The sequence below is a fragment of the Colias croceus genome, chromosome 28 (genome assembly GCF_905220415.1).
Source record: "Colias croceus chromosome 28, ilColCroc2.1".
In the NCBI taxonomy this organism is placed as follows: domain Eukaryota; kingdom Metazoa; phylum Arthropoda; class Insecta; order Lepidoptera; family Pieridae; genus Colias; species Colias croceus.
The window spans coordinates 2091540-2117912 of NC_059564.1; the positions used below are offsets into that span (position 1 = coordinate 2091540).

The following is a 26373-nucleotide window of genomic DNA, read 5'->3' on the forward strand; positions in this document are numbered from 1 at the left end:
AGTTTCACTTCTGACACGGTCTTTTTAATCTTTATTTGACATTTATTTACTCTGCGCTGCGGCAAGACGTTTCTTTAGATCTAGCAACACATTGACTTCCGGTTGCCAGACCGACTTGTCTTTGGTCGACGCTTTTAATTTTCGCACCTTGTCACCCTAAAAACAAAAAACAATTATTTTATTTTATTTATCTTTGTGAAACAAGCAAACATATTTCTTATACATAATTAATAATAGACGAAATACCAAAATTTTATTACAATACTGTATTCTATGTATGTACATGAGAATTTTCAGTAACAGATAATAAGTGTAACAAAAACTACTGAACCGAATTTAATGAAACTTTCTGCGTTCGCAAATCCGATGATTCTTATATAAAAGAAATTCGTAGAATGTAGGATTTTTTTTTTATATTTCATTCACACAAACCTACTTTTAAGTCTATAAAAACGCGTAACTATATATTTAAAAATGAAACCCGTTTCGCGTTGTCACGGCATCACGTGTGAACGGCGGAACCGATTTCGATAATTCTTTTTTTATTATATTCCATGACGTACGACGATGGTTCTTGTAGAGAAAACGCATATATGTACCACGGGCGAAGCCGGGGCGGACCGCTAGTTATATATAAAAACAAGCTTACCGCCCGCGGCTTCTCCCGCTTTCTCTAAAACGATTTGAGATTTAAACTATCCTATCTCTCAAGTTGGATCGAACTGCACATGGTGTGCGAATTTTATTATAATCGGTTAAGTGGTTTAGGAGTCCATTGATGACAAACATTGTGACACGAGATTTATATATATTAAGATTAAACCAATAATTATATTTTTTATATAAAATAACTTATTATAATGTTACCTGTTCAGCAATAGCCTTCTCCAAGCTGGCAACACTATCCCCGCTGTCACTGGCCGGTGTTGCCTGATTCGCCTGCGCGTTAGCCAACTTCTTTTTCAACTCTAGCAATTTATTCACTTCGGGTTGCCACACTGCTTTGTCTTTTGTTGACGCTTTAAGTTGTCGAACTTTATCGCCCTGTGAAAATAATGTCTTTATTTTTATCCACACTAATATTATAAAGAGGAAAACTTTGTTTGTTTGTTTGTTTGTAATGAATAGGCTCATAAATTACTGGACCGATTTTAAAAATTCTTTCACCATTCGAAAGCTACATTATGCACGAGTAACATAGGCTAGGTTTTATCCCGGAAATTCCACGGGAACGGGAACTATGCGGGTTTTTTTTTTGAAACGCACGCGGGCGAAGCCGCAGGCGGAAAGCTAGTTTTTTAATTTTTATACTCTTTAAATTAAGGTTTTTTAAAAAAAGGTTCTGAGTTGATAAGTATCTATGGAAAAACTTTTACGGTTTTGAAAAATTAATCCATACTAATATTATAAATACGAAAGTAACTCTGTCTGTCTGTTACTCAATCACGCCTAAACTACTGAACCAATTTGCATGAAATTTGGTATGGAGATATTTTGATACCCGAGAAAGGACATAGGCTACTTTTTATTGCGAAATATGTACCACGGACGAAGCCGGGGCGGACCGCTAGTTATTTATAAACTCTCATTGATGGTAAAAGCAGACATCAAAAAAATAATGTATTTTTTTCTTGTTCAAATATTCGAATTTTGAAGAAGCTGTTTATACAAAAATTATAGATTTATTTAGTCATATAAAAAAAGAGCGTGTGTACCGAGCACGTGTGTCAGCAGTGAAACTTCTTTGGCAAGATTCATAGATACCAAAATGATCGCCTTCATGACGTGACGGTATTGCAATGACGCGACCTTGAAATTTTGCTCCTAAACAAGTTACACATCACAAATTATACCTTAATTTAATAATAAAAAAAAAAACAATTAATTTTCATACCTGTTCAGCGATAGCTTTTTCAATGCTAGCAACATCATCACCACCGCCTTGCACAGTGTTGCCCTGCGGCGTTGCTTGCGCAAGTGTCAGTTGTTTCTTTAGTTCCAATAGTTTATTCACTTCGGGTTGCCACACTGATTTGTCTTTTGTCGACGCTTTCAGTTGGCGCACTTTTTCGCCCTGTTTTTGAAAAAAAAGTAAAAATTACCGAAAAAAAATGATTTTCTTTCAAAATCTTATCAATAATAATACAGTATGGAGACAAAAAAAAATTTTTTTGTGCTGTTTTTTTCCGTCCATTTAGTTTTTATAAATATATTATTATAGTATTTAGTACTAGCGGTCCGCCCCGGCTTCGCCCGCGGTACATATTTCGCAATAAAAGGTAGCCTATGTTCTTTCTGAGGGTCTAAAGATTATCTGTGCCAAATTTCATCAAAATCGGTCCAGTAGTTTACGAGCCTATTCTAACAATCAAACAAACAAAGTCTTCCTCTTTATAATATTAGTGTAGATTACACATAATATCACAATCAACATAAATTCCGCAAAAATGCAGGGCTATTAAATCCTACTAATATTATAAAGGCGAAAGTTTGTGAGGTCGTGTGTGTGTTTGTTACTCTTTCACGCAAATACTACTAAACCGATTACAATGAAATTTAGCACACATATAGAGAACACTGTAACACGGTAACTTGGATTAACACATAGGATAGGTTTCATCCCAGAAATCCCACGGGAATGGGTACTATGCGGGTTTTTCTTTCAAAACGCGGGCGAAGCCACGGGCGGAAAGCTAGTTATTATATAAATATAAAGACTTACTTGAGCCGCGATAGCTTTTTCCAATTCAGCCACATTAGATGCACTTGACGTTTTCGCTGCTTCACCGTTTTGCTAAAACAATAAAAAATTCATTTCTTAAATGTTTATTTTTTAGATAGAATATTATATAACTTAAACTTAAAAAAAATCTGTAAATTGTTATGATAAAATTAACGAAAAATACGACATTTTTAATGTTTTTTTTTTTTGTTAATAATGAATGTCATTCAAAAGATGTTTTTTTCCATATGCCCATAAAAAAATTGTCCCCCATTCTGTATATTCCCGAGGATTCTATTTATTGGAAATACCCCAATTATGTATAAGCCAATTAAAAAAAAAAAAAAAATTGTGATTTTGTAGCATCAGTAGGTTTATGAGTTTATGGGTTTGTGAGATTATGTTTTATGGGTTAATGGGTATTTATGAGTTTTTGTAGTTTCAGTAGGTTTATGAGAACATTTTTTCCTAGTAATGATACGAAAAATCACAAAAAAAATATTTTTCTTTTAAAAATTGATCGATATAGATACCTGAGCTCTTTCCGTCTGTGTGCCCTTGTACTTCTCTCGTAAAGTGTCCGCCAATTCTGGGGATATTTTCGCGAAAAGCGGCTCCGGTTTTCCGATAACATGGCCGACTGGTAAGTATTGGATTAGCGATGGATTCCTGAAAATATTGATATAGTATGAATATTTTAATATTACTCTCAAGTTAGTTAGAATTAAAAAAAAAAGTTTAGTTAAAGATATCTCCGAATTGAAACATTTTTTAGACAAAAAACTTAACATGAAACTGCGCCGCGAGCTGAAAAAGATTGGGAACCCCTGCACTACAGCAAAAGTGAGGATTTTTTGTGACGCTCGCCTAGCCTCATTACTAGCAATAAGAAACTTCGTTCCAAAAAAAGCAAAATAGTTTAGGTGTTTGGGTGTACTAAATGAAATAATCGCTTACGAAGCATACATATTTATTGCGCACGGCGTAAACGTCCGGCGATGTCAATCGGAAGTTTCACACTGTATATAATACATTAAATTTATTATTACATTATGTGTTTTGTAAGTCAGCAAAACCCCTACAATAGTTTAAAAAAACTTACGTAGGGTTGATCCTCAAACAAGTGTTGCCAGCGTTCAATTGCGCGAGCAGTCTGCGGCCCGTGTGCGGCATGTACGGGGTTGCCAGCGCACACAGTAATGCTACAAGCTGGCAACACACGGATATCGCTGTTGCGGCGCGGATTCTGCAAAAATAGGGGGAAAAATATATAAATAAACAATAAATAAATAAATATGGCTTATAGCCATAAGGCCACCCACTGTATGCCGATTGTATCTTTTATTTTGTGTCGTCTTCATTTTGTATTTCCTATACAGTGAAGAATAAATAAATAAATAAATATATTGCGACTATTTTCACACACGGCACGATGTGATCCCATACTAAGCTTTCGCTTGTATTATGGAAACCAGATGGCTGATAAACATACATATATAATTTTAAATAAATACTTATATGGATAATTAACACCCAGACACAGAGCAAACATCTATGTTCATCACACAAATATTTGCCCCGGGTGGGAATAGAACCCACGACCTCTGGCTTGGAAGGCAGGGTCACTACCAACCAAGCCAACCGGCCATTCAGTCAATAGTATCTAAAATTGGTAAAAAATCTTGGAAAAATAAGATAATGAAATTGAAAGTGCAGAAAATTGTTGATAAGGAGCATATTCTGCAATATAGGTAGTTAAAATGATACTACTAAAGTGTAAGTAAAGTGTTAGTGTTGAGGGCAAAGTATGAGTTAGTGTAAAAATGTTAGTGAGTATACAGTGTAAGTGTGCTTTAAGGTATTGAATGAGTGAGTGTTGGTGTAAGTGTAAAGTGTGAGTGTAGTGTCAGTGTGATGTGTATAGGGTAAGTGTGAGTTTGACACATTTTGTTGTTGAATTTGAGTTCGAATACTCACTAATAATACGTACTAAACCACTAAAAAAACGTACTAAAGTGTATATGCTATTGAATGAGCGTAAAGTGTAAGTGTTGAATGTAAGTGAAAGTGTGTGTGAGGTGTATGGTGTAATTGTGAGTTTGAGTTTTAGTTGGAATACTCACTTATCTTCCTCGCTCCCTTTAAGCAGTACCCAGGGCTGTTCGCTCTGCATGTGCTGGTTGCCAAGTCTCGAAACACTTAATACATGGCGTAGGGCTTCGCGCAGTCTACCACGTTCCATATTTTGGACATACGCTTGAAATTAGAGGAAAACTTATTTAAATAAAATAAAATAAAACTTAATTAAATAAAATAAATTAATAAAAACAAACACGTTAGAATTGTATAGGTTTTATCGTCAATGTTAAAAACTTTTACGAACAAAAAAAGAGCGTATGTTCACATGTGTATCAGAAGTAAAACTTCTTGTGCAAGTTTCAAAGATACCAAGATCGTCGCCTTGCTCCATGTCGTGACGGTTTTGCCATGACGCGTTTTGCGCATCTTGAATTTTTACTCTCAAAGCGCTAAAGAAACTTCAAAAACAATGAGATAAGAAACATAAGAATGAGAATAAAGAGAATTTCCTTTTAGATGGGGAGATGCTGTTTTTTATTTTATAAATCCATTTTATTCAATACTAGCGGTCCGCCCCAGCTACGCCCGTGGTACATATTTCGCAATAAAAGGCCTATATTATTTCTCAGGGTCTAAAGATTGCACTGTGCCAAATTTCATCAAAATCGCTCCAGTAGTTTATGCGTGAAAACCATACATAATTACAAACCTTTCCTCTTTATAATCTTATCTTAATCTTAATCTATTATATAAATCTCGTGTCACAATGTTTGTCCTCAATGGACTCCTAAACCACTTAACCGATTATAATAAAATTCGCACACCATGTGCAGTTCGATCCAACTTGAGAGATAGGATAGTTTAAATCTCAAATCGTTTCAGAGAAAACGGGCGAAGCCGGGGGCGGTAAGCTAGTATTAGTATAGAAAATTAATTTGATTACTTACCAACAACCTCCCTATTGACCAACGCGAAGAGCTCATAGTCCGAACTGTTCAACTTCGCTTCAGGTATTCTTCCGTTGAACGAATTCACACAGAAACTTAGGGAACGGTGACAGAAGTTACCCAGGTTGTTCAGCAGTTCTGAATTGTTGCTGTGAATAAACAAACATACATACATATAGTTTTTTATATTTTTGTCTGTCAGAGGTGAAATAAGTTCAAAGTTATACATATTTATGTTAATTTTCAGATAGCCACTTAAATTACAATTTCTATGATCAACATTAAATAATATAACGACTAGCCACTTAATTAAATTCCTTATAGTGCACATTTATATTTATTTTTTCTTATTCGCATTTGTTGCACATATAAAAATGTATGTATCCAAACTGTGGATAATGTTGTTGGTTGGACAGTTATACCTGTATATAGACTAAGTTTTATTGTACAATTAACCACTGTTCTGCTGTTTATTATCCCTAATAAAGAAAAATAAAAAAATAAATAAAATTATATATCTTAAAACTCACCGTGTAACAAGCTCAGTCCAATTGAAACTAGAATCTGACGTTTCTGGACGAATGCTGGCGAGGTAGAAACGCCATACGTCAGATGGTATACCTGTATCCTGTAATTTAATAATTTATTGAAGTGAAACTTCTATATCGGGGTTGGAAAAAAATTTAGTGTAACATTTTTTCGTTACGCGTGACATTTTTCCGTTACGCGCCATCTTTTTCTTATCCCTACCACGCGTGATTCGACGTATTTCTGTAAAGTTGCATATAGTAAATTATTTTTTGAAAATTAAGGTCATAAAGAAGTTTCACTTCTTACGTGTGTACACTAGTACACGCACACATTTTTTTTATTAACTAGCCGTGCTCCGCGGTTTCACCCCCGTGGCTCCGCTCCTGTTGGTCTTAGCGTGATGATATATAGCCTATAGTCTTCCTCGATAAATGGGCTATCTAACACCGAAAGAATTTTTCAAATCGGACCAGTAGTTCCCGAAATTAGCGCGTTCAAACAAACAAACAAACTCTTCAGCGTTATAATATTAGTATAGATATGTATAAAGTATTTATGAATGTATTTGTTATAATAACTAAATGATTGTCACATGCAGACATTTACATTAAAGATATATTATTAATATTTATTATCACCTTTTTTTTACTTTATAAAGCTTAGGAGTTTTTTTGTTTGAACGCGCTAATCTCGGGAACTACTGGTCCGATTTGAAAAATTCTTTCGGTGTTAGATAGCTCATTTATCGAGGAAGGCTATAGGCTATATATCATCACGCTACAGCCAACAGGAGCGGAGCCACGCGGGTGAAACCGCGCGGAGCAGCTAGTTACGAGATATACTGTTTTTAATTTTTATTCAAGTAAAATTATTTTTTTGCCTTTCTCATTCACCTGTTAAATCTTCCCCTTTAATTGTTTGTGCCAAGTGATCTAGTATTTATTTTTAATTTAAGGTTAAATCATCATTTCGTTGAATTTATCTAATTTAGAAAATCCGAATTGCTGGTTAAAGATAAATACATATACAACCTCTTTTTATAAAAAGTGTGAAGTCCCATGTCCCCTAGTGGGGTAAGGGCCAGATGCATTATGCATACATCTGTTTCACTGATCGATTTTCTTTAGGTACAAGTAGGTGATCAGCCTTCTGTGTCCTACCAGAACGAGACATTTTTTTTTCTTCGTCTCCACCGGGAATCGAACCCAGAACCCCTCGATTCGCGGTCAACCTCTTTTTATAGCAGTCGGATAAATAGCATATCACTTACCTGTGCATCTGTACCAAATACACCGACACCGCGAGATTTGGAGAATTTGCCTTCTTCGTAATTCAAATATTCTGAAAAATTATAGTATTTTCGGTTAATAATATGGTATTTACGAAACAGTATTATTAGAAAAACCCTTCTTTTTAATATAAATATAACGGATGTTATAAATAATAAAATATATCTATCTATAGTCGAGCCAATTTAATAGGCAACATTTGACGTCTATCAATTTTATCTTCATAGGGTGGTAATCTGCTTAAAAACATCGATTAAAGTGAATTAATCGATACGGACTTGAAACATTTGTCAATCGAACTTGAAACACATGTCAATAATTTATGATAATTTTTATTCCCAAGTAATCAATGCATTCGATTCTAGATGTCAGATTTCGATTTTTAGAGTAACGTCTCTGGTATTTAAAAAGAAAAAAGGTTTATTGACACAAAATTGTAGCGACGTCAGTTCTTTAAATCAGAAATTGTTTATTTTGTTTAGAATGGTTTGTCAGTAAAATCAAATCCTAAAATTACTTGTATCGGTCATTATTATTATAAATATGTAAGTAATCGTAATTGAAAAAAGTTAAGCAAATGTGCAGTTCTAACAAAACGAAATATCATGTTATTCTATGTCGTCGTTACTAGGTTACGTTGTTGAATTTTGTTGAACTGTCAAATGTTGCCTATTAAAATGGCTCTACTATAATAAGAGAAGCAGTATTAAAAAATACTTTTTTTAAGTACTAGATTTCCGCCCGCGGATTCGCCTGCGTTTGCAAAGGAAAACCCGCATAGTTCCCGTTCCCGTGGGATTTCCGGGATAAAAACTATCCTTTGTCTTAATCCAAGTTACCCTCTATATATGTGCTAAATTTCATTGTAATCGGTTCAGTAGTTTTTACGTGAAAGAGTAACAAACATCCATACAAACTTTCGCATTTATAATATTAGTAGGATACTAATAAGTCCAAACATTAAAATTAATCATAATAATAAAGAGTGTAGTTAAATTACGTAAACTGCTTCACTACATAGTATAAAACAAAGTCGCTTTCTCTGTCCCTATGTCCCTTTGTATGCTTAAATCTTTAAAACTACGCAACGGATTTTGATGCGGTTTTTTTTAATAGATAGAGTGATTCAAGAGGAGGGTTTTAGTATATAGAATTTAATTTTAGACCAAGCGGGCGAAGCCGCGGGCGAAAAGCTAGTTAATAATAATAAATAGTGTAGTCAATTTACGTAAACTGCTATCCCTACTAATATTATTAATGCGAAAGTAACTCTGTCTGTCTATCTGTTACGCTTTCCCGCTTAAACCTCTCAACCGATTTTGATGAAATTTGGCACAGACAATCTTTAGACCCTGATCTTTCTCAGGGTCTAAAGATTGACTTAGGCTACCTTTTATTGCGAAAAAACACCACGCGGTCGAAGCCGCGGGCTGAAGCTAGTGTTAAATTAAAATCTATCTCATTCCTACAATGTTTATAAAAAACCTATGTTATCTCTAGGTATAATAAAAGACGCGAATCAAAAGCGAAAGCGAAAGCGAAGCGAACTTACCAGTAGCGAATATATAATCAACTAGTTTCGTTCCATCGTTAGCTCCTATAGCACTCGCCGGGAACATTATAGCGTGGAACGGAACGTTGTCTTTCGCCATAAATTGGTATAGTTTCACCTAAAAACAAAGAAAAACATTTATTTATTTAAAAAACAAATTTTTATTGTAACACAGGCTTTAGTTTCTTGAATTTGTTACAATTTAAAAGTTTTAATAATGATGTTATTTATTAATTGAAGTACTTTATTGTACTTTATGTACATTCATTGAAATTAGCACCTTATTTCGTGGCAGTAATGGTCAAAGTCTATTGAATCGCTTATGAGAAAACTCTGCCTATTACACGCGTAAGCAGAGTTTTGCTTTGGACAATTATTTTAATGAAAATGAAAATGAAAATGAAAAATTATTTATTTTCAGCAAAACACAGGTAGGTAACAAAACCAATTTAACAATTTTTGATCGTTATTCTGAGTATAGTTGTTTATTGTATATCTAGAATAATTTTAACTGCTGATACATTCATATATGTATATTGTAATTTATTTTTTCATTGAAACAAACAAGGAAACGTAATATTCTTTAAAGAATAGAAATAAAATCGATCACGAAACGGAATTGGAACCCACGTTCTGCCAAAATTCTATACTTTAAAAAAATATTTATAAGGCATTTGAATGCCATAAAATTAAAGTATCAAATTCAACCGTCAAACTTTAATCGATATCACAGATTAACTTCCTTTTTAACACGTATAAATGATAATTATATGTATATTTTTAACATTGAGATATACATATGGAGACGACACCGCCTACATCACTTATGTTCCGCTCAACATACGCCATATGGCGTAACTGCACGCTCATTTTTTATTTGTTTTAAAGTGAAACGCATCAAATATGCCTTCGTGTGTGTTACGATATTGCACAAATAATACGGAAAAGTGCAAAGGAATAACTTTCATCGGTAAGTACCTAACTAGATAATAATTTTTAAAATATAGTTAGAGCAAAAAAATGGCGCACAGATTTTGTTCGTGGTGTCTCCTCCATACGTAGTACTATTACCTCAATGATTTTTAATTATTTTATGTATATTTATACTTACATCGTATTCCTTTTCCGGTTTCCACCATTTTTCATACTGTTTAGTTGCACATTGCGTTATACTGGTGTAGCCTATGGGCGCATCGAACCACACGTAGAATACCTAAATTTTAATTATATTTATTAGCAAGCATATAGTTTTTATAATATAGGTTTTAATTATACAATTTATCGTGTTTGGTTTTCAAAAGTAAATTAGAAATGAGGTATTTTATGAGCTTTTTATGAAATTATTTATACAAATCAAAGTTTTTTACAAAGTAAAACAAGTTATATGGCAAATTTTGAACACGAAATAACTATATCTATACTAATATTATAAAGCTGAAGAGTTTGTTTGTTTGAACGCGCTAATCTCAGGAACTACTCTGGTCCTATTTGAAAAATTCTTTCGGTTGTAGTAAGTATATTTTCAAGCTTGTAAATCCAATTAGTGGTAAGTTATACTGTTACTTAAGTTTTTTTTCGGTCAGAAAAGGAGCAGGAAGTATGAAAAAAAAAAAACCAGCAAAGTTTATTTTTTAGTTCACAAAAGTAGCTTACCTTATGTTTATACTGTGGCAAGGGCACAGGCACGCCCCACTTCAGATCCCTTGTAACGGCCCGGGGGCGAAGCCCCTCTCTTAACCAGGCCCTCGTCACCGCCCGAGCGGGGGCTGACCACCCGGACTCCGTGGAAGACACCCAGGTACGTATTGACGGTTCTAGCTAATGGTAAAGAAAAAAAATTGCAATTTCAATTGAAAAATCTATACTAATATTATAAAGCTGAAGAGTTTGTTTGTTTGAACGCGCTAATCTCGGGAACTACTGGTCCGATTTGAAAAATTATTTCGGTGTTAGATAGCCCATTTATCGAGGAAGGCTATAGGCTATATACCATCACGCTACGACCAACAGGGGTGGAGCCACGGGGGTGAAACCACGCGGAGCAGCTAGTCAATTATAAGGCTCTAAACTTAAAAAAATATTGGTGTTATAAATGTGATGGACGTATTTACGTATCGAGAAGTGCATAAATTGAAAATAGGGTAAGAGATAAATACATATAAAAATATACAGGTTTTGAAATTTCGTTTATAATAAGGCTTTAGAATTGTGGTTGTTAAAATAAATTTACATAATGTTGAACATGAAAACATTCAATATTTTTATATCAGTAATTAGCTGTTCCCCGCGGTTTCACCCGCATTGCTCCGCTCCTGTTGGTCTTAGCGTGATGATATATAGCCTATAGCCTTCCTCGATAAATGGGCTTTCTAACACCGAAAGGATTTTTCAAATCGGACCAGTAGTTTCCGAGATTAGCGCGTTCAAACATACAAACTCTTCTATAGGAATCAAGCATTCTTCGGTACTCTTGTGCCAACTCGCAAAGGGAAACGTACTATACCCCGTCAAATAGCAGCATGCAAATATTTCTATTTTACCTTGTTTCGTACTATCTGTCTCTGCAAATGTCTATGGTACCGTCGTCTAATAAGTTTTCTTTTTTTTAACCGACTTCAAAAAAAGGAGGAGGTTATCAATTCGGCCGGTATGTTTTTATTTATGTATGTACACCGATTACTCCGAGGTTTCTGAACCGATTTACGTGATTCTTTTTTGTTCGATGCGGGATGGTGTCGAATTGGTCGCATAAAAATTTTATTCGGATAGGCCCAGTAGTTTTTATTTTATGATCATTTTTGTCTGTATTTGTAAATGTTGCAAGTGCAAGTTTGAAGTCGGTTGTTTTTAACGCAGTTATAATAACTCCATTTGTTTTAATTATAAATAAATCCTTTATTTGCATTTAAACATGGTATTTTAGGGTGTTATAACTTACAATATAATATTACAGCATGTTTAGCCGTTATTTAACAGCGTGCAAATTATTTTGTTACATTTCTAATAATCAAAGTGTCTAATTAATTTGTCATTCATTCACATTATTCATTAAATAATATATTCACTACTCCCACACTCACCGCCTCCTTGGTACAGTGGTTGGCGCGTGAGCGTAGAACCGAGGGGTCCTGGGTTCGATTCCCGGTGGAGACGAAGAAAAAAAAAATGTCTCGGTCTGGTAGGACACAGAAGGCTGATCACCTACTTGTCCCTAAAGAAAATCGATCAGTGAAACAGATGTATGCATAATGCATCTGCCCCTTACCCCACTACGGGGACACGGGACTTCACTTACTCCCACACTCACCTGCCCCAACTCAATGAACAGCTGTTCGCTCGGTTTCACGCTCGGCGAATGCGCGCAAACTTTACACCTCGGCTGTATCAGGTCTATAGCGTTTATCAATTTGCCGCACTTATCACATTGATCACCACGAGCACTGTCGTAGAGACATCCCGGGTGCGGACATGTGCCTTCCACGAATCTAAATTGAATATAATAAAAAATAAATAATTATTAATGAAAAATAAAGTAGAAGTTATATTTTTTTGGTTTTTATGGCATTCAAATGCTTTATAAATATAAATTTATAAGGAATAGAAAAAATTCGATCACGAGGCGGGACTCGAACCCGCATCCTTCGCGCCATTCCGGGGCAGATGCCTAACCAACTCAGCCACTCGTGACCCGCCCGAGTAATCGAATTTATTCTATCCTTTCAGTTTTATGTGTCTTAAGGGACACACCGCGCGCCATCTATTGAGATGATTTAACAACCATCTCAACCAATATGAAGCACTTTTCAGTGAATACAATATTGTAACGATGGAACACGACCTTTTCTTGAATTTATATTTTTTTGGTTTTTATGGCATTCAAATGCTTTATAAATATAAATTTATAAAGAATAGAAAAAATTCGATCACGAGGCGGGACTCGAACCCGCATCCTTCGCGCCATTCCGGGGCAGATGCCTAACCAACTCAGCCACTCGTGACCCGCCCGAGTAATCGAATTTATTCTATCCTTTCAGTTTTATGTGTCTTAAGGGACACACCGCGCGCCATCTATTGAGATGATTTAACAACCATCTCAACCAATATGAAGCACTTTTCAGTGAATACAATATTGTAACGATGGAACACGACCTTTTCTTGAATTTATATTTTTTTGGTTTTTATGGCATTCAAATGCTTTATAAATATAAATTTATAAAGAATAGAAAAAATTCGATCACGAGGCGGGACTCGAACCCGCATCCTTCGCGCCATTCCGGGGCAGATGCCTAACCACCTCAGCCACTCGTGACCCGCCCGAGTAATCGAATTTATTCTATCCTTTCAGTTTTATGTGTCTTAAGGGACACACCGCGCGCCATCTATTGAGATGATTTAACAACCATCTCAACCAATATGAAGCACTTTTCAGTGAATACAATATTGTAACGATGGAACACGACCTTTTCTTGAATTTATATTTTTTTGGTTTTTATGGCATTCAAATGCTTTATAAATATAAATTTATAAAGAATAGAAAAAATTCGATCACGAGGCGGGACTCGAACCCGCATCCTTCGCGCCATTCCGGGGCAGATGCCTAACCAACTCAGCCACTCGTGACCCGCCCGAGTAATCGAATTTATTCTATCCTTTCAGTTTTATGTGTCTTAAGGGACACACCGCGCGCCATCTATTGAGATGATTTAACAACCATCTCAACCAATATGAAGCACTTTTCAGTGAATACAATATTGTAACGATGGAACACGACCTTTTCTTGAATTTATATTTTTTTGGTTTTTATGGCATTCAAATGCTTTATAAATATAAATTTATAAAGAATAGAAAAAATTCGATCACGAGGCGGGACTCGAACCCGCATCCTTCGCGCCATTCCGGGGCAGATGCCTAACCAACTCAGCCACTCGTGACCCGCCCGAGTAATCGAATTTATTCTATCCTTTCAGTTTTATGTGTCTTAAGGGACACACCGCGCGCCATCTATTGAGATGATTTAACAACCATCTCAACCAATATGAAGCACTTTTCAGTGAATACAATATTGTAACGATGGAACACGACCTTTTCTTGAATTTATATTTTTTTGGTTTTTATGGCATTCAAATGCTTTATAAATATAAATTTATAAAGAATAGAAAAAATTCGATCACGAGGCGGGACTCGAACCCGCATCCTTCGCGCCATTCCGGGGCAGATGCCTAACCAACTCAGCCACTCGTGACCCGCCCGAGTAATCGAATTTATTCTATCCTTTCAGTTTTATGTGTCTTAAGGGACACACCGCGCGCCATCTATTGAGATGATTTAACAACCATCTCAACCAATATGAAGCACTTTTCAGTGAATACAATATTGTAACGATGGAACACGACCTTTTCTTGAATTTATATTTTTTTGGTTTTTATGGCATTCAAATGCTTTATAAATATAAATTTATAAAGAATAGAAAAAATTCGATCACGAGGCGGGACTCGAACCCGCATCCTTCGCGCCATTCCGGGGCAGATGCCTAACCAACTCAGCCACTCGTGACCCGCCCGAGCGGTGTGTCCCTTAAGACACATAAAACTGAAAGGATAGAATAAATTCGATTACTCGGGCGGGTCACGAGTGGCTGAGTTGGTTAGGCATCTGCCCCGGAATGGCGCGAAGGATGCGGGTTCGAGTCCCGCCTCGTGATCGAATTTTTTCTATTCTTTATAAATTTATATTTATAAAGCATTTGAATGCCATAAAAACCAAAAAAATATAAATTCAAGAAAAGGTCGTGTTCCATCGTTACAATATTGTATTCACTGAAAAGTGCTTCATATTGGTTGAGATGGTTGTTAAATCATCTCAATAGATGGCGCGCGGTGTGTCCCTTAAGACACATAAAACTGAAAGGATAGAATAAATTCGATTACTCGGGCGGGTCACGAGTGGCTGAGTTGGTTAGGCATCTGCCCCGGAATGGCGCGAAGGATGCGGGTTCGAGTCCCGCCTCGTGATCGAATTTTTTCTATTCTTTATAAATTTATATTTATAAAGCATTTGAATGCCATAAAAACCAAAAAAATATAAATTCAAGAAAAGGTCGTGTTCCATCGTTACAATATTGTATTCACTGAAAAGTGCTTCATATTGGTTGAGATGGTTGTTAAATCATCTCAATAGATGGCGCGCGGTGTGTCCCTTAAGACACATAAAACTGAAAGGATAGAATAAATTCGATTACTCGGGCGGGTCACGAGTGGCTGAGTTGGTTAGGCATCTGCCCCGGAATGGCGCGAAGGATGCGGGTTCGAGTCCCGCCTCGTGATCGAATTTTTTCTATTCTTTATAAATTTATATAAAGTAGAAGTGTCAAAAAGTTCGTTAATATATAGAAGGAAGAGTAGAGGACCTAGATTGGATCCTTGAGGAACACCAAAGTAATATTTGCGAAAATCTTTAATTTAGATGTTAGATTTTATTGAAATTTTCGTATGATTAAGAATACATACATTTTTTATTAATTTCTTCGTAGTTATTTATAAAAATAACACACTTCAGACACTTAATGGCAGTATGCACTTGGCCTTACGCCTTACGAAAATTGTTGTCTATATAAATCACAAAAATAACAAATAATCAGCCTTGAAATTTTATAATACAATAAGAATTTATATTAAAAACATTTCTGCTTTGGTCACAGCTGTTTAAAATACTTATTTAATTATTTAATAGCTTTCCGCCCGCGGCTTCGCCCGCTTTGTCTAAAACATTATAAATTATATACTAAAACCTTCCTCTTGAATCACTCTATCTATTAAAACAAACCGAATCAAAATCCGTTGCGTAGTTTTAAATATTTAAGCATACATAGGAACATAGGGATACAGAAAGCGACTTTGTTTTGTACTATGTAGTGAAGCAACAGAAACTCACTTGTCATAATAATATGTATAAGTATATTATTTATTGAATATAGTGGTAAAAAAGGTTATTTCTATTACAATTTCCAGCAATTATTTTAACGCTATACATACCTATCAGCCAGGAATCTCTCGCATTTCTCGCAGAACAGCTGTTCCACTGACTGCGTGCTCATGAAACCGTTGTCTAGCAGTTTCATAAACTGCTTTTGTACTATCCTGTAAAAAGTTAAGAAAAGTAATAATCTTCTCAATATGGTAATGTCCATAAAATTATTTCATAATTACTTTAATTTAGTTATTTGATGGTATGATTTTAGATTTTGAGTCATATCAGGATATTTTGAGTTGAAATGAAATAAAATCTTTATTCTGTATCAAATTATTCAGAAAAGTAGTCAAACATTTATAATTTAGAAACATTACATTTTTTATTTTATTAATTCTTTTATTTAAATTAAATGTAAATTTCACACAACAGGGAGAAAGAATTTTTATTTGTCCAGTATTTTTTCAATAAATTCAATACAAACTTTCATACATACAATTTTCTCGTTTACAATATTTTTTCTAGAAATTTCAAAACAGCAAGAATTCCTAATAATTTATGTTGTTATTTAAACAAATAAATAAAAACGGCGTGTGTCACTCAGGGACTGGGGCGGTTGCGCTATTGCATGCTATGCCTTCAAGCCACACCTCCGCCCGTCCCCGTGGGGAGCGTGAGGTTTTTTCGTTACGGAATTTCTCGATTCGGTCCCCGCGCTCAAGACCCGCGATAGAAGCTAAATAAATAAATAATTAATTATTATACTAACTCAGTCTGTTCCTGCGTACTCGTCCTTCCGAAATAATCAAAACCGATATCAAACCAGCGATACACACTATTGTGAATCTCATAGTATTTGTCGCAAATCTGACGCGGGGTTAGACCTTCTTCTATAGCCTGAAAAACAAGTATTACTTTATTGCAATACTGACTAGTCTATGATGATGATGATGCTGATGATGATGACTGAGATGATTTAAAACAACTATGGAGTTTCTTGCCGGTTCTTCTCCATAGATACTGCTTTCCGAATCGGTGGTAAATGTTAAAATATGTTATGACGATTCAAAAGTGCTTCTAGAAGAAGTCTAATTGAATAAATAAATTTTCTAGTTTATTAAATAACTTAATTAACACAAGTTAATTAAGAAAGAAATACATTTATTCTAAAAGAGTTTAAGGGCCGATTTTTCAATGCTTGGATAAAACTTATCCATCCAATAAAGTATTACACGATAATATTAAAATGTCACGTAAACTGTCAAATACGGGCAATTAGAATTCGTTTTTAAAATGGTAGTTTTATACATTATTCGACGAATAAGTTTTAACCAAGGATTGAAAAGTCAGCCCTTAGTCAATGATATTATATATAGAAACAAGAGGTAGATACGTTACCAACGCACCAAAACGTAAACCGTGAATTGGTCCTAATTGGGACCAGTGGAATCAGTCAGATTGTGACTTGTAACAGCGAACGCACATGATGATATAAACGTTAAAATTAACAATAATGCCTTCTTGTGTGTTCAGAAAGTGCACAAATTACGATAATAAAATATAGAAAGATAGAGGGATATCATATCACAGGTAAATGTATTAAAATATTATAATTTTAGAGCAAAAATAACAATTTGCAATTATTAATGAATGACACTTGCTTGACACTTGTATTGAAATAATGAAAGGGATAAAACATTGCTTCAATCACTAGTGTGACAAAGCTAGCGCACACTGTGTTCAAAGATTATCATGTAGATACGATTATTGAAAATAGAACGGTTATTTTATTAATTTCGATTTGGGTAAATACTTGATTATTTTTATATTTAAATCCACACAGTGCATGTAATTAACAAATATATCTATTTATTATATACAATGAAATCGTGATGGCAAAAATGTTTGTTTGCAAAAATGATGTTGAATATACGTATACATTAAAGAAAAGATTATCGCTACTGACGAAAAATGCTATTTGCTTTTCTGTAAATAGCTATTGAACATAAATTTTATTTGTGTTTTAGATAAAAAAGGCTTATACTTCATCCTTTCTTTTATTTCATACTTTTTTTCATCTAGGCACCACTATTATTATATCCTACAAGTTGGAGTGATGACCTTGTACGGGTTCCGGGAACTGCCTTGAAACGAATAGCGTAAGATCGGTCCGTATGGAGTTCTATAAGGAGGACTATGCTCAGCAGTGGGTGTTTATCGGGTGAAATGATGATGACCGAAAACGAACACCACAGCTAGTAATAAATGCTTAATACAGTTATATCTCCAAAAAAGTTTTTTTCATTTTAATAAAACTTCATAATAATAATTAAATAGTAAATGAAATTGTCACATTTGTTTACGTGTGCAGGAAACGAAACATCTATAACATTGAACCTTCTGTGTCGTTAGTCTATGCCAATTGCCATGGCAACTATTTGTTTATTTATATTTAATTGGTGAATTCTTATGACTTTTGCTTACACCTGCGCGGAAGTGACAAACTATCTTTATCTTTTTTGTTTATATCATTTTATTATAGCCATCTCTCTTATACAGTCTGTCAATGTAATAAATTAAGTAAAATTAAACTTGTATTTGTGTGTGCCTGACACTGCATATGAAGCATTTTTTTTTGGATATATTGTGAGTATATAACGTATCTATACATAAAATATCATTGCCCTTAGTGACATTTTGAACACTTTTTTATTTATTAGCTTCACCTGTTATCCTTTAAAATTAAATGAGACTGCGTCAAACGCTTTAGCTAGAACTAGCTTTCACTAGTAATACAGTTAAGCAATTCTTTTTAGATGATGATAATGATCATCATAAGATGATGGCTATGATGATGATGATGATGACTATGACTATGATGATGAAGATGATGATAATGATGATTATCATGATATTTAAATTCATATTTTAAATACTCACTTTAGTTTCTGTCGCTGTCCCGTATTCGTCTGTACCGCTTATATACAGTGTGTTGTAGTCGCATAAACGGCAATACCTTATGAAATAAATAAGAAAAATTAATATCTTCAACTTTACAAGTCAATTATAAATATTGTATTGTTTACTTTCAATTGACACTGTAGTTTCTTGCCGATTTTTTTCATTACAACGCGAAACGATGGTACTTTATAAAAATAGCTCTTCTCACATATAAAACAAAGTTTACTTGAATTAAAATTGGTAAAATTAGCAAAACGAATTATTTTAAATTATTTACAATCTTTGGCAAATCAAATAAAACTATTGAGCAACTTACTTCTTTGTTAAACATATATTATTATGTTTTTTCTCAAGAATTAAAGAAAAAAAAATAGTTTTTCTATTAGAAAATAAAAAATAGTTAAGATTTTTTTAATTGTATTGTAAAAAAAAATATCTTACCTAGCAAAAATATCAGCCGACAGGACACAACCAATAATATTACCCAAATGTGGTATATTATTCACATATGGCAATGCTGAAGTTATTAAAACGTTCTTACGCCCTTTTACTGGTAACCTGAAACAAAGTAGTTTTATGATATACTAGCTGTGCCTCGCGGTTTTACCTGCATTGCATAGTGTGATTATATGCATGTACAAATTTTCTAATCGGACCTGTAGTTCCTGAGATTAGCGCGATCAAGTGAACAAACAAAAAACTTATTAAATATACTAATATTATAAAGCTGAAGAGTTTGTTTGTTTGAAAGCGCTAATCACGGGAACTACTGGTCCGATTTGAAAAATTCTTTCGGAGTTAGATAGCCTATTTATCAAGGAAGGCTATAGGCTATATATCATCTCGCTAAGACCAATAAGAGCAGATCACTACGGGTAAAACCGCGGAGCACAGCTAGTTATTTTATAAAACTGTGTCACCGCGGTAAAAAGAAAGAAAGAAAGAAAAATTAGCCTATATCATTTTCAGACACAAGACTTACCATAAAATCTGTCCATTACATTGTGAGATAATTACAAACAGACACACTTGTATTTATAATTTTTTAAAGTAGGAATTTTAAAGTGCCATTTTTTAACAGATTTTTCTAAAAACGTGTAGTTTTCATTTTTAGTGTATTATTTTTGTTATCACTCACACAATTTTCTCTTGTTTCAACGGCGGCTGTAGATTTTTCAAACCGTTCAACCAATTCTCTTGCGCTAGAGCTAATTCTTCCGGCGTCACTCCTATTTGTACTGAATCGTCGGGTGACCTGCAAAATAATAATATTTAGTTTAATTATAGTGATGCAATATTTTATCTATTGCCTATAAAGAAAATATTTGTAAAAAGCTTTATATTTAGATTTCCAGGTGAGGTAAGTTACATTTCAACAAGTGATAACTGCGTTAAAAACAACCGACTTCAAACTTGCACTTGCAAAATTTACAAATACCTACAGACAAAAATGCTCATAAAATAAAAACTACTGGGCCTATCCGAATAAAATTTTTATGGGACCAATTCGACACTATCCCGCATCGAACAAAAAAAGAATCACGTAAATCGGTTCAGAAACCTCGGAGTAATCGGTGTACATACATAAAAAAAAAAAAATATACCGGCCGAATTGATAACCTCCTCCTTTTTTTGAAGTCGGTTAAAAATCTTTAAATGCAGTTCTATAAAAAAATAAAGACATGTTTCATTGTAACAATATTCGATATACATACTTTCCAGGGCTCATAGAAAATTTCCACCCTGTATATACTTAGGCTGGTTGCAGAGCTTGACCGACCATCAGTGCGTACGTCGGTCGCGCTTGTCATATGTATGGAAATTCATAAAACCGTTCATAGCTAGACCGACCATACGCACGCGTATTATAACCGGCCTTAAAGTTTTTTCCTGTAAATTCTATTTCTATATCTGTGCATCCAGTTAAAATTGGTTTTGCAATTTTTAAGTTGTTCAATGACAAACACACAAACTTTTATTAGCAAACTAGCTTACCGCCCGCGGCTTCACCCGCTTTGTCTAAAACCTAATAAATTATATACTAAAACCTTCCTCTTAATTCACTCTATCTATTAAAAAAAACCGCATCTAAATCGGTTGCGTAGTTTTAAAGATTCAAGCATACAAAGGGACATAGGGACAGAGAAAGCGACTTTGTTTCATACTATGTAGTGACTTAAGAGCTTCTAACGGTGCAACAACCAGTTTCACGATTTGTTAACAAGTTCATTGATATTCTATTCAACACTTTTGACTACTTTTCTCATACATTTTTCGTGTTTTTAACTGACAGACAATCTATCCAGAACATATCTAGCACCTATTAAACTGCCCAAATAAAAACTTACCCTGCTGGTGTGGATACGTTATTCATTTGTGGTACACCCAACGCTGATGTGGGACTAAACGGACCATTTACTGTACCACCCCATTGTTTAACTGCTTCCTATTAATTATTAAGTATTAATTAATTATATACGGTTTTTTTTTATTATCATCTGCGAATTGAGTCAATTGACTATTAGCAGATACTTTGGATCAGAATCATATGGCAAATTTAATTTGTAATTGAAATTATGTATAGTTGTATGATATTAAGTCTGAGCAATGTTACAATATAAGAAGAGCCTGCGAGATTGTTATCTCCATAAGATTATTTTATTTGTTTATAATTTACGATGACATATACAAAGTAGTAAACATCCATAAACCTTTGTGGGGCATTCATATCTGTTTCAGTAAGCAATAAAATTAATAGGACTTATTTATAATGGTGTATTTACAATAAAGCGTTTTTCAGAACAAATTAGGGCTTAACTCAAGGTCTAATACTATAACATTTACTACTGAACTAAACTAATGAAAATCCATATAAAAATAACAAAAAAAAAGAAAATTCAATGAATTAAGAAACTTCAGAATATTTACTATACCTTAAAAGCCTTAGCACTATTTAACTCGTCCGCCCATCTCAATATATTGTTGCATTCACTCAAATAACTTTGCTTATTCTCTGGGCTGTATATTAATGGGTATAAAGTACTCCATATTGAAATGTCAGCGGCTGATAACTTTTCCTGAAAATTAAAAGTAAAATTATTAATAAATTAATTTAAAACTTAAGATCAATGAAATGTTTTTATTATAAACTAAATTTTTATTATATACCTATTTTAAGCATTCAATTTAAAATTTAAATCCATCTTATCAAAACCGGATAAAAATTTTAAACATTGAATATAAACTGGGACATAGTGGGACATCTATTATTTAGTCTGGTCATTGTTTTTATAAACATGCATATTTTTATTATAAAACATATCACTACATAGTATAAAACAAAGTTGCTTTCTCTGTCCCTATGTCCCTTTGTATGCTAAAATCTTTAAAACTACGCAATGGATTTTGATGCAGTTTTTTTTATAGATAGAGTGAAGCAAAAGAAAGGTTTTAGTATATCTTTTATAAGGTTTTAGACACAGCGGGCGAAGCCGCGGGCGGTAAGCTAGTTTATTCCTAAACATGATCATGATCAATAATATAATTAATTAATTATTAATTTTATATGTATACTGCACTCCGCTCTTGTTAATCCTAACGTGATTATAGCCCATACCTTCCTCGATAAAAGGGCTATCTAAAATAAAAAGAATTTTTCAAATCGGACCAGTAGTTCCTGAGATTAGCGCCATAGCACGTTCAAACAAACAAACTGTTCAGCTTTATTACATTAGTATATAGAATATATAGATAACACTTACCCCAATAATATACTTGTGTTTACTCAACAACCCATCGACCATGCGTAATAATGATTGCGTCACTTCCTTAACATCAGAGGATACGGTTTTAGCCGTTAATATTGTAGCAATGGCTGGCTGGAGACGAGTCGCCTCCCATTCTTGCATTTGCTGACTAAAAATGTATGAAAAGAGGGTTGAGAGGTATGTTTGTAAGGTTTTATTGAATTTGGTGATTTTAATTAGTCTTTTTATGTAAAGTAATAATAAATAAATATTTTAGTAATAGTAATAAATAAATAAATATTTCGGGACAATTTTCACGCATGGCACGATCTGATCCCATACTAAGCTTTCGCTTGTGTTATGGAAACCAGATGGCTGATAAACTTACATAATATATAATTTTAAATAAATACGTATATAGATAATTAACACCCAGACACAGAGCACACAGATGTTTGCAGATATTTGTGTGATGAAAATAGATATGTTCATCACACAAATATTTGCCCCAGGTGGGGATCGAACCCACGACCTCTGGCTTTGAAGGCAGGGCCACTACCAACCAAGCCAACCGGCCAGTCAAAAGTAAAATGTAGGTAATTATAAAAAAGTATTAGTAATGATGTAGTAATGATTTATTGGACTTTTGTACATAATTACAAAGTTAATTTAGATTCACCTGATTGTGCATGTATGAAACTGATATTTCTCAATATGTAGCATACAAGTTTTATTACATTAACAACTCTGATTTGAGGATTTTTCCAAACTTGCAATGAGCTAACAATAATCTTAATATATATAAATCTCGTGTCACAATGTTTGTCCTCAATGGACTCCTAAACCACTTAACCGATTATAATAAAATTCGCACACCATGTGCAGTTCGATCCAACTTGAGAGATAGGATAGTTTAAATCTCAAATCGTTTTAGAGAAAGCGGGCGAAGCCGGGGGCGGTAAGCTAGTTGTTAATATATATCAAGAAACCTTACTATGTAATTAGCCTTTCTCTAACATTATTTTCAACTCACCATTGCCCATTCGCGGATAGATCAAGCACCGGAAACAGATACTGTGCCGCTGCATTACTTGAGAAGAACGTCAGCTCCTCGTCCACTTCCAGCAGTGGTAGCGACTTTGGCCCTGCGAAATAGTCTGCGATGCAGACTTGTTGTTTAGTACCGACACCGATCCCCATATAGTATGTAAATATAATAATATATATGGTATAATGATTAATGCTTATAGATATTTGAGGTATTTATCTGAATTATAGACTAAAATATGAAGTACATGTAAGCCTGGCCATACACGGACTGCTCAAGCAGTTAACGGCTGAGCAACGTACACGGACTGCTTGAGCGGTCGGTCGTTGACTGCTCGAGCTGTGGCTACCAACCGCGCAGTTGATGGCTAGCATTAATGGTCGCGACTGCACAAGCAGTCTGTGTACGGCAGTGAATGTCTATTGTCTACAGTTCACTGCGCGGTCGCGGCTTCAAGCTGTCCATCCAAACTGCTTGAAGCAGTCCGTGTATGGCCGCTCTAAGTGTGTACTTTAATGTTAATAAATAATGTGTCTAGGTTTAATGTTAGAATGTATCTGTGTGTTGAAGTGTTTTTGGTTAGTCTATTAATCTACCATGAAAAAAGTATATTCATATTGCACATGCATGATTAAACAACATGCATGTATCATTTAAACAACTATACATAGGCATTCAAGTATCTATATTGCATACAAATCTATCGGATAGATTTTTAATAAAATTATAACATAGGTATCTCATAACTGTTTAACTAGACATATTAGAGTAAAGCGGTGTTGAGTTTAAGTTTACCTTAAATTAGTAAATAAAGCGGGAAATTTAATGCGAATATACCACAATACACAGCATATACGTAAAGGTTAATTAATTCAAATCATCTTACTGGAATGAGTGACTGATGCAATAACAGCTTTATCTTTGGATTAAAGTGTCTTTTACACTTATCATTTACTAATTATCGATAAAATGTATGCCAAATGTAAATTTACTAAAGAGAATACCAAATAAATATACGTAAACAAAATAAAAGGAACAATTTTATGTGATCTACCTTCGAATGAAGCTTTCTGTAATTCTAACTTTTTCTCAGCTAAGTTCGCCGCTATTAGCAATTTCAGGGTCGCCGTATTATTATCGTTTGTATAAATCTTCATTTTCACAGTGATCTATCTTCTTATTATTTAGAGAAAAATTAATTTCCATTCGCTGAAAATAACCTAAACGCGACGTATGAGCGATACCTCAATCTGACATTTGACAAGTTGGCATTTACTTTTTGCACGATGGCATGGGAATTTTGCAATAGCCGCGTCCAGACCGGCTGAGCGCGGCTCGCGAGCCGCGCTCAGACTTCCTGCTCGCGAGCCGTGGCACCCGAGCTAATTGTGAAAAGTTTCGAGCCGCGCTCGCGAGCCAAGGTGAGCCGGTTTGAGCATTCAGTTTCTCTCCGTATAACGTTTAACTATGGAAAACCACGTATTATTAGCTGCTGCGGCGCTTGTGTTGTCTAGATATATCATAAAAAAAAAGAAAAAAGAAACGAAAACTCTGGATTAAAAAATTGTACCAAAACCGAATCTTCTCGCTTGTTTTTATTTAAATGATCTGGATCTTTCGAATCCCATAACATTTTGAAGCTTCCGTAAAGTTGTATTAAGCGAATACTGTCTTCTTTATCCATTTTTGATTCTGGCTCGCGAGCGTCGTTAAGTCCGTCCACACCGGGCGAGCAGCTCGGACTGAGCCGCCTTTGAGCATCGCCAAAAACCGACAACGCATGGCTCGGGGTCGAGCGGCGCTCGGCCGAGCCAACGTGCGCCCGAGGAAGCCCGAGCGCCGTCCACACCGGCCGAACTATTGGCTCGCGAGCGGGACTCGCGAGCCGCGCTCGGTCGGTCTGGACGCGGCTATTGACTAGGAATTCTTGACTAGGAATCATGTGATTCCTTATTCATTGGAATTTTGCAGAGTTGACAGTTCTTACGACACCATTGTAATACTGAATATAATTATATTAATTGTTAATAGGCTCACCAACGGCCCCCACAATTTTTTTTTTAGTTTTAAATTTTTATTAAGCCATATCACAGACTAATAATAATATACTACGTGCCATATCGTTAGTTCATGGTGTGTTCTTAATTGTTTGATATAAATAATTGTTTGTTCGTTAATTGTTTATTAATAATAATAAAATATATACATAATAAAAATATTTATACTGTTTAATTTGTGGTTTGATTGGCCCCTATTCACAATTATTAATATTTTTAGTATCGTTTGTTCTTCAATAATTAACGTTATTTCGAACATTTAATATTAAATCATATTATTAATAACTAATATTTATAAACCCATTTATCGAGTAAGGCTTTAGGCTATATTATCATAACGCTAAGACCAACAGGACGGAGCAACGCGGGTGAAACCGCAGGGCGCAGCTAGTTATTAATATAAACCAGATAATTTGCTGACAGTAATTAATATTATGTTTATATGTGTGTAATTATAATCCTATGTGTGTAAATT

At 34.5% G+C, this 26373-nt stretch overlaps 1 protein-coding gene across 1 annotated transcript; it reads right to left on the reverse strand.

Annotated features, from left to right (window-relative positions):
* On the reverse strand, nt 1-25075 carry LOC123704060 (methionine--tRNA ligase, cytoplasmic). Its single transcript, XM_045652320.1, has 24 exons — nt 24896-25075; nt 23827-23950; nt 22809-22962; nt 21981-22124; nt 21396-21493; nt 20186-20302; nt 19489-19605; nt 19027-19102; nt 16856-16983; nt 16152-16256; nt 12428-12605; nt 10774-10938; nt 10232-10333; nt 9121-9238; nt 7550-7620; nt 6279-6376; nt 5749-5897; nt 4846-4978; nt 3825-3968; nt 3256-3391; nt 2723-2794; nt 1895-2074; nt 868-1044; nt 1-156 (listed from the first exon to the last, which is right to left on the reverse strand). Exons 1-24 carry the CDS (start codon nt 24996-24998, stop codon nt 43-45), a joined length of 3003 nt encoding a protein of 1000 aa, XP_045508276.1. The 5' UTR covers nt 24999-25075; the 3' UTR covers nt 1-42.
* Between the last annotated feature and the right edge of the window lie 1298 nt (nt 25076-26373).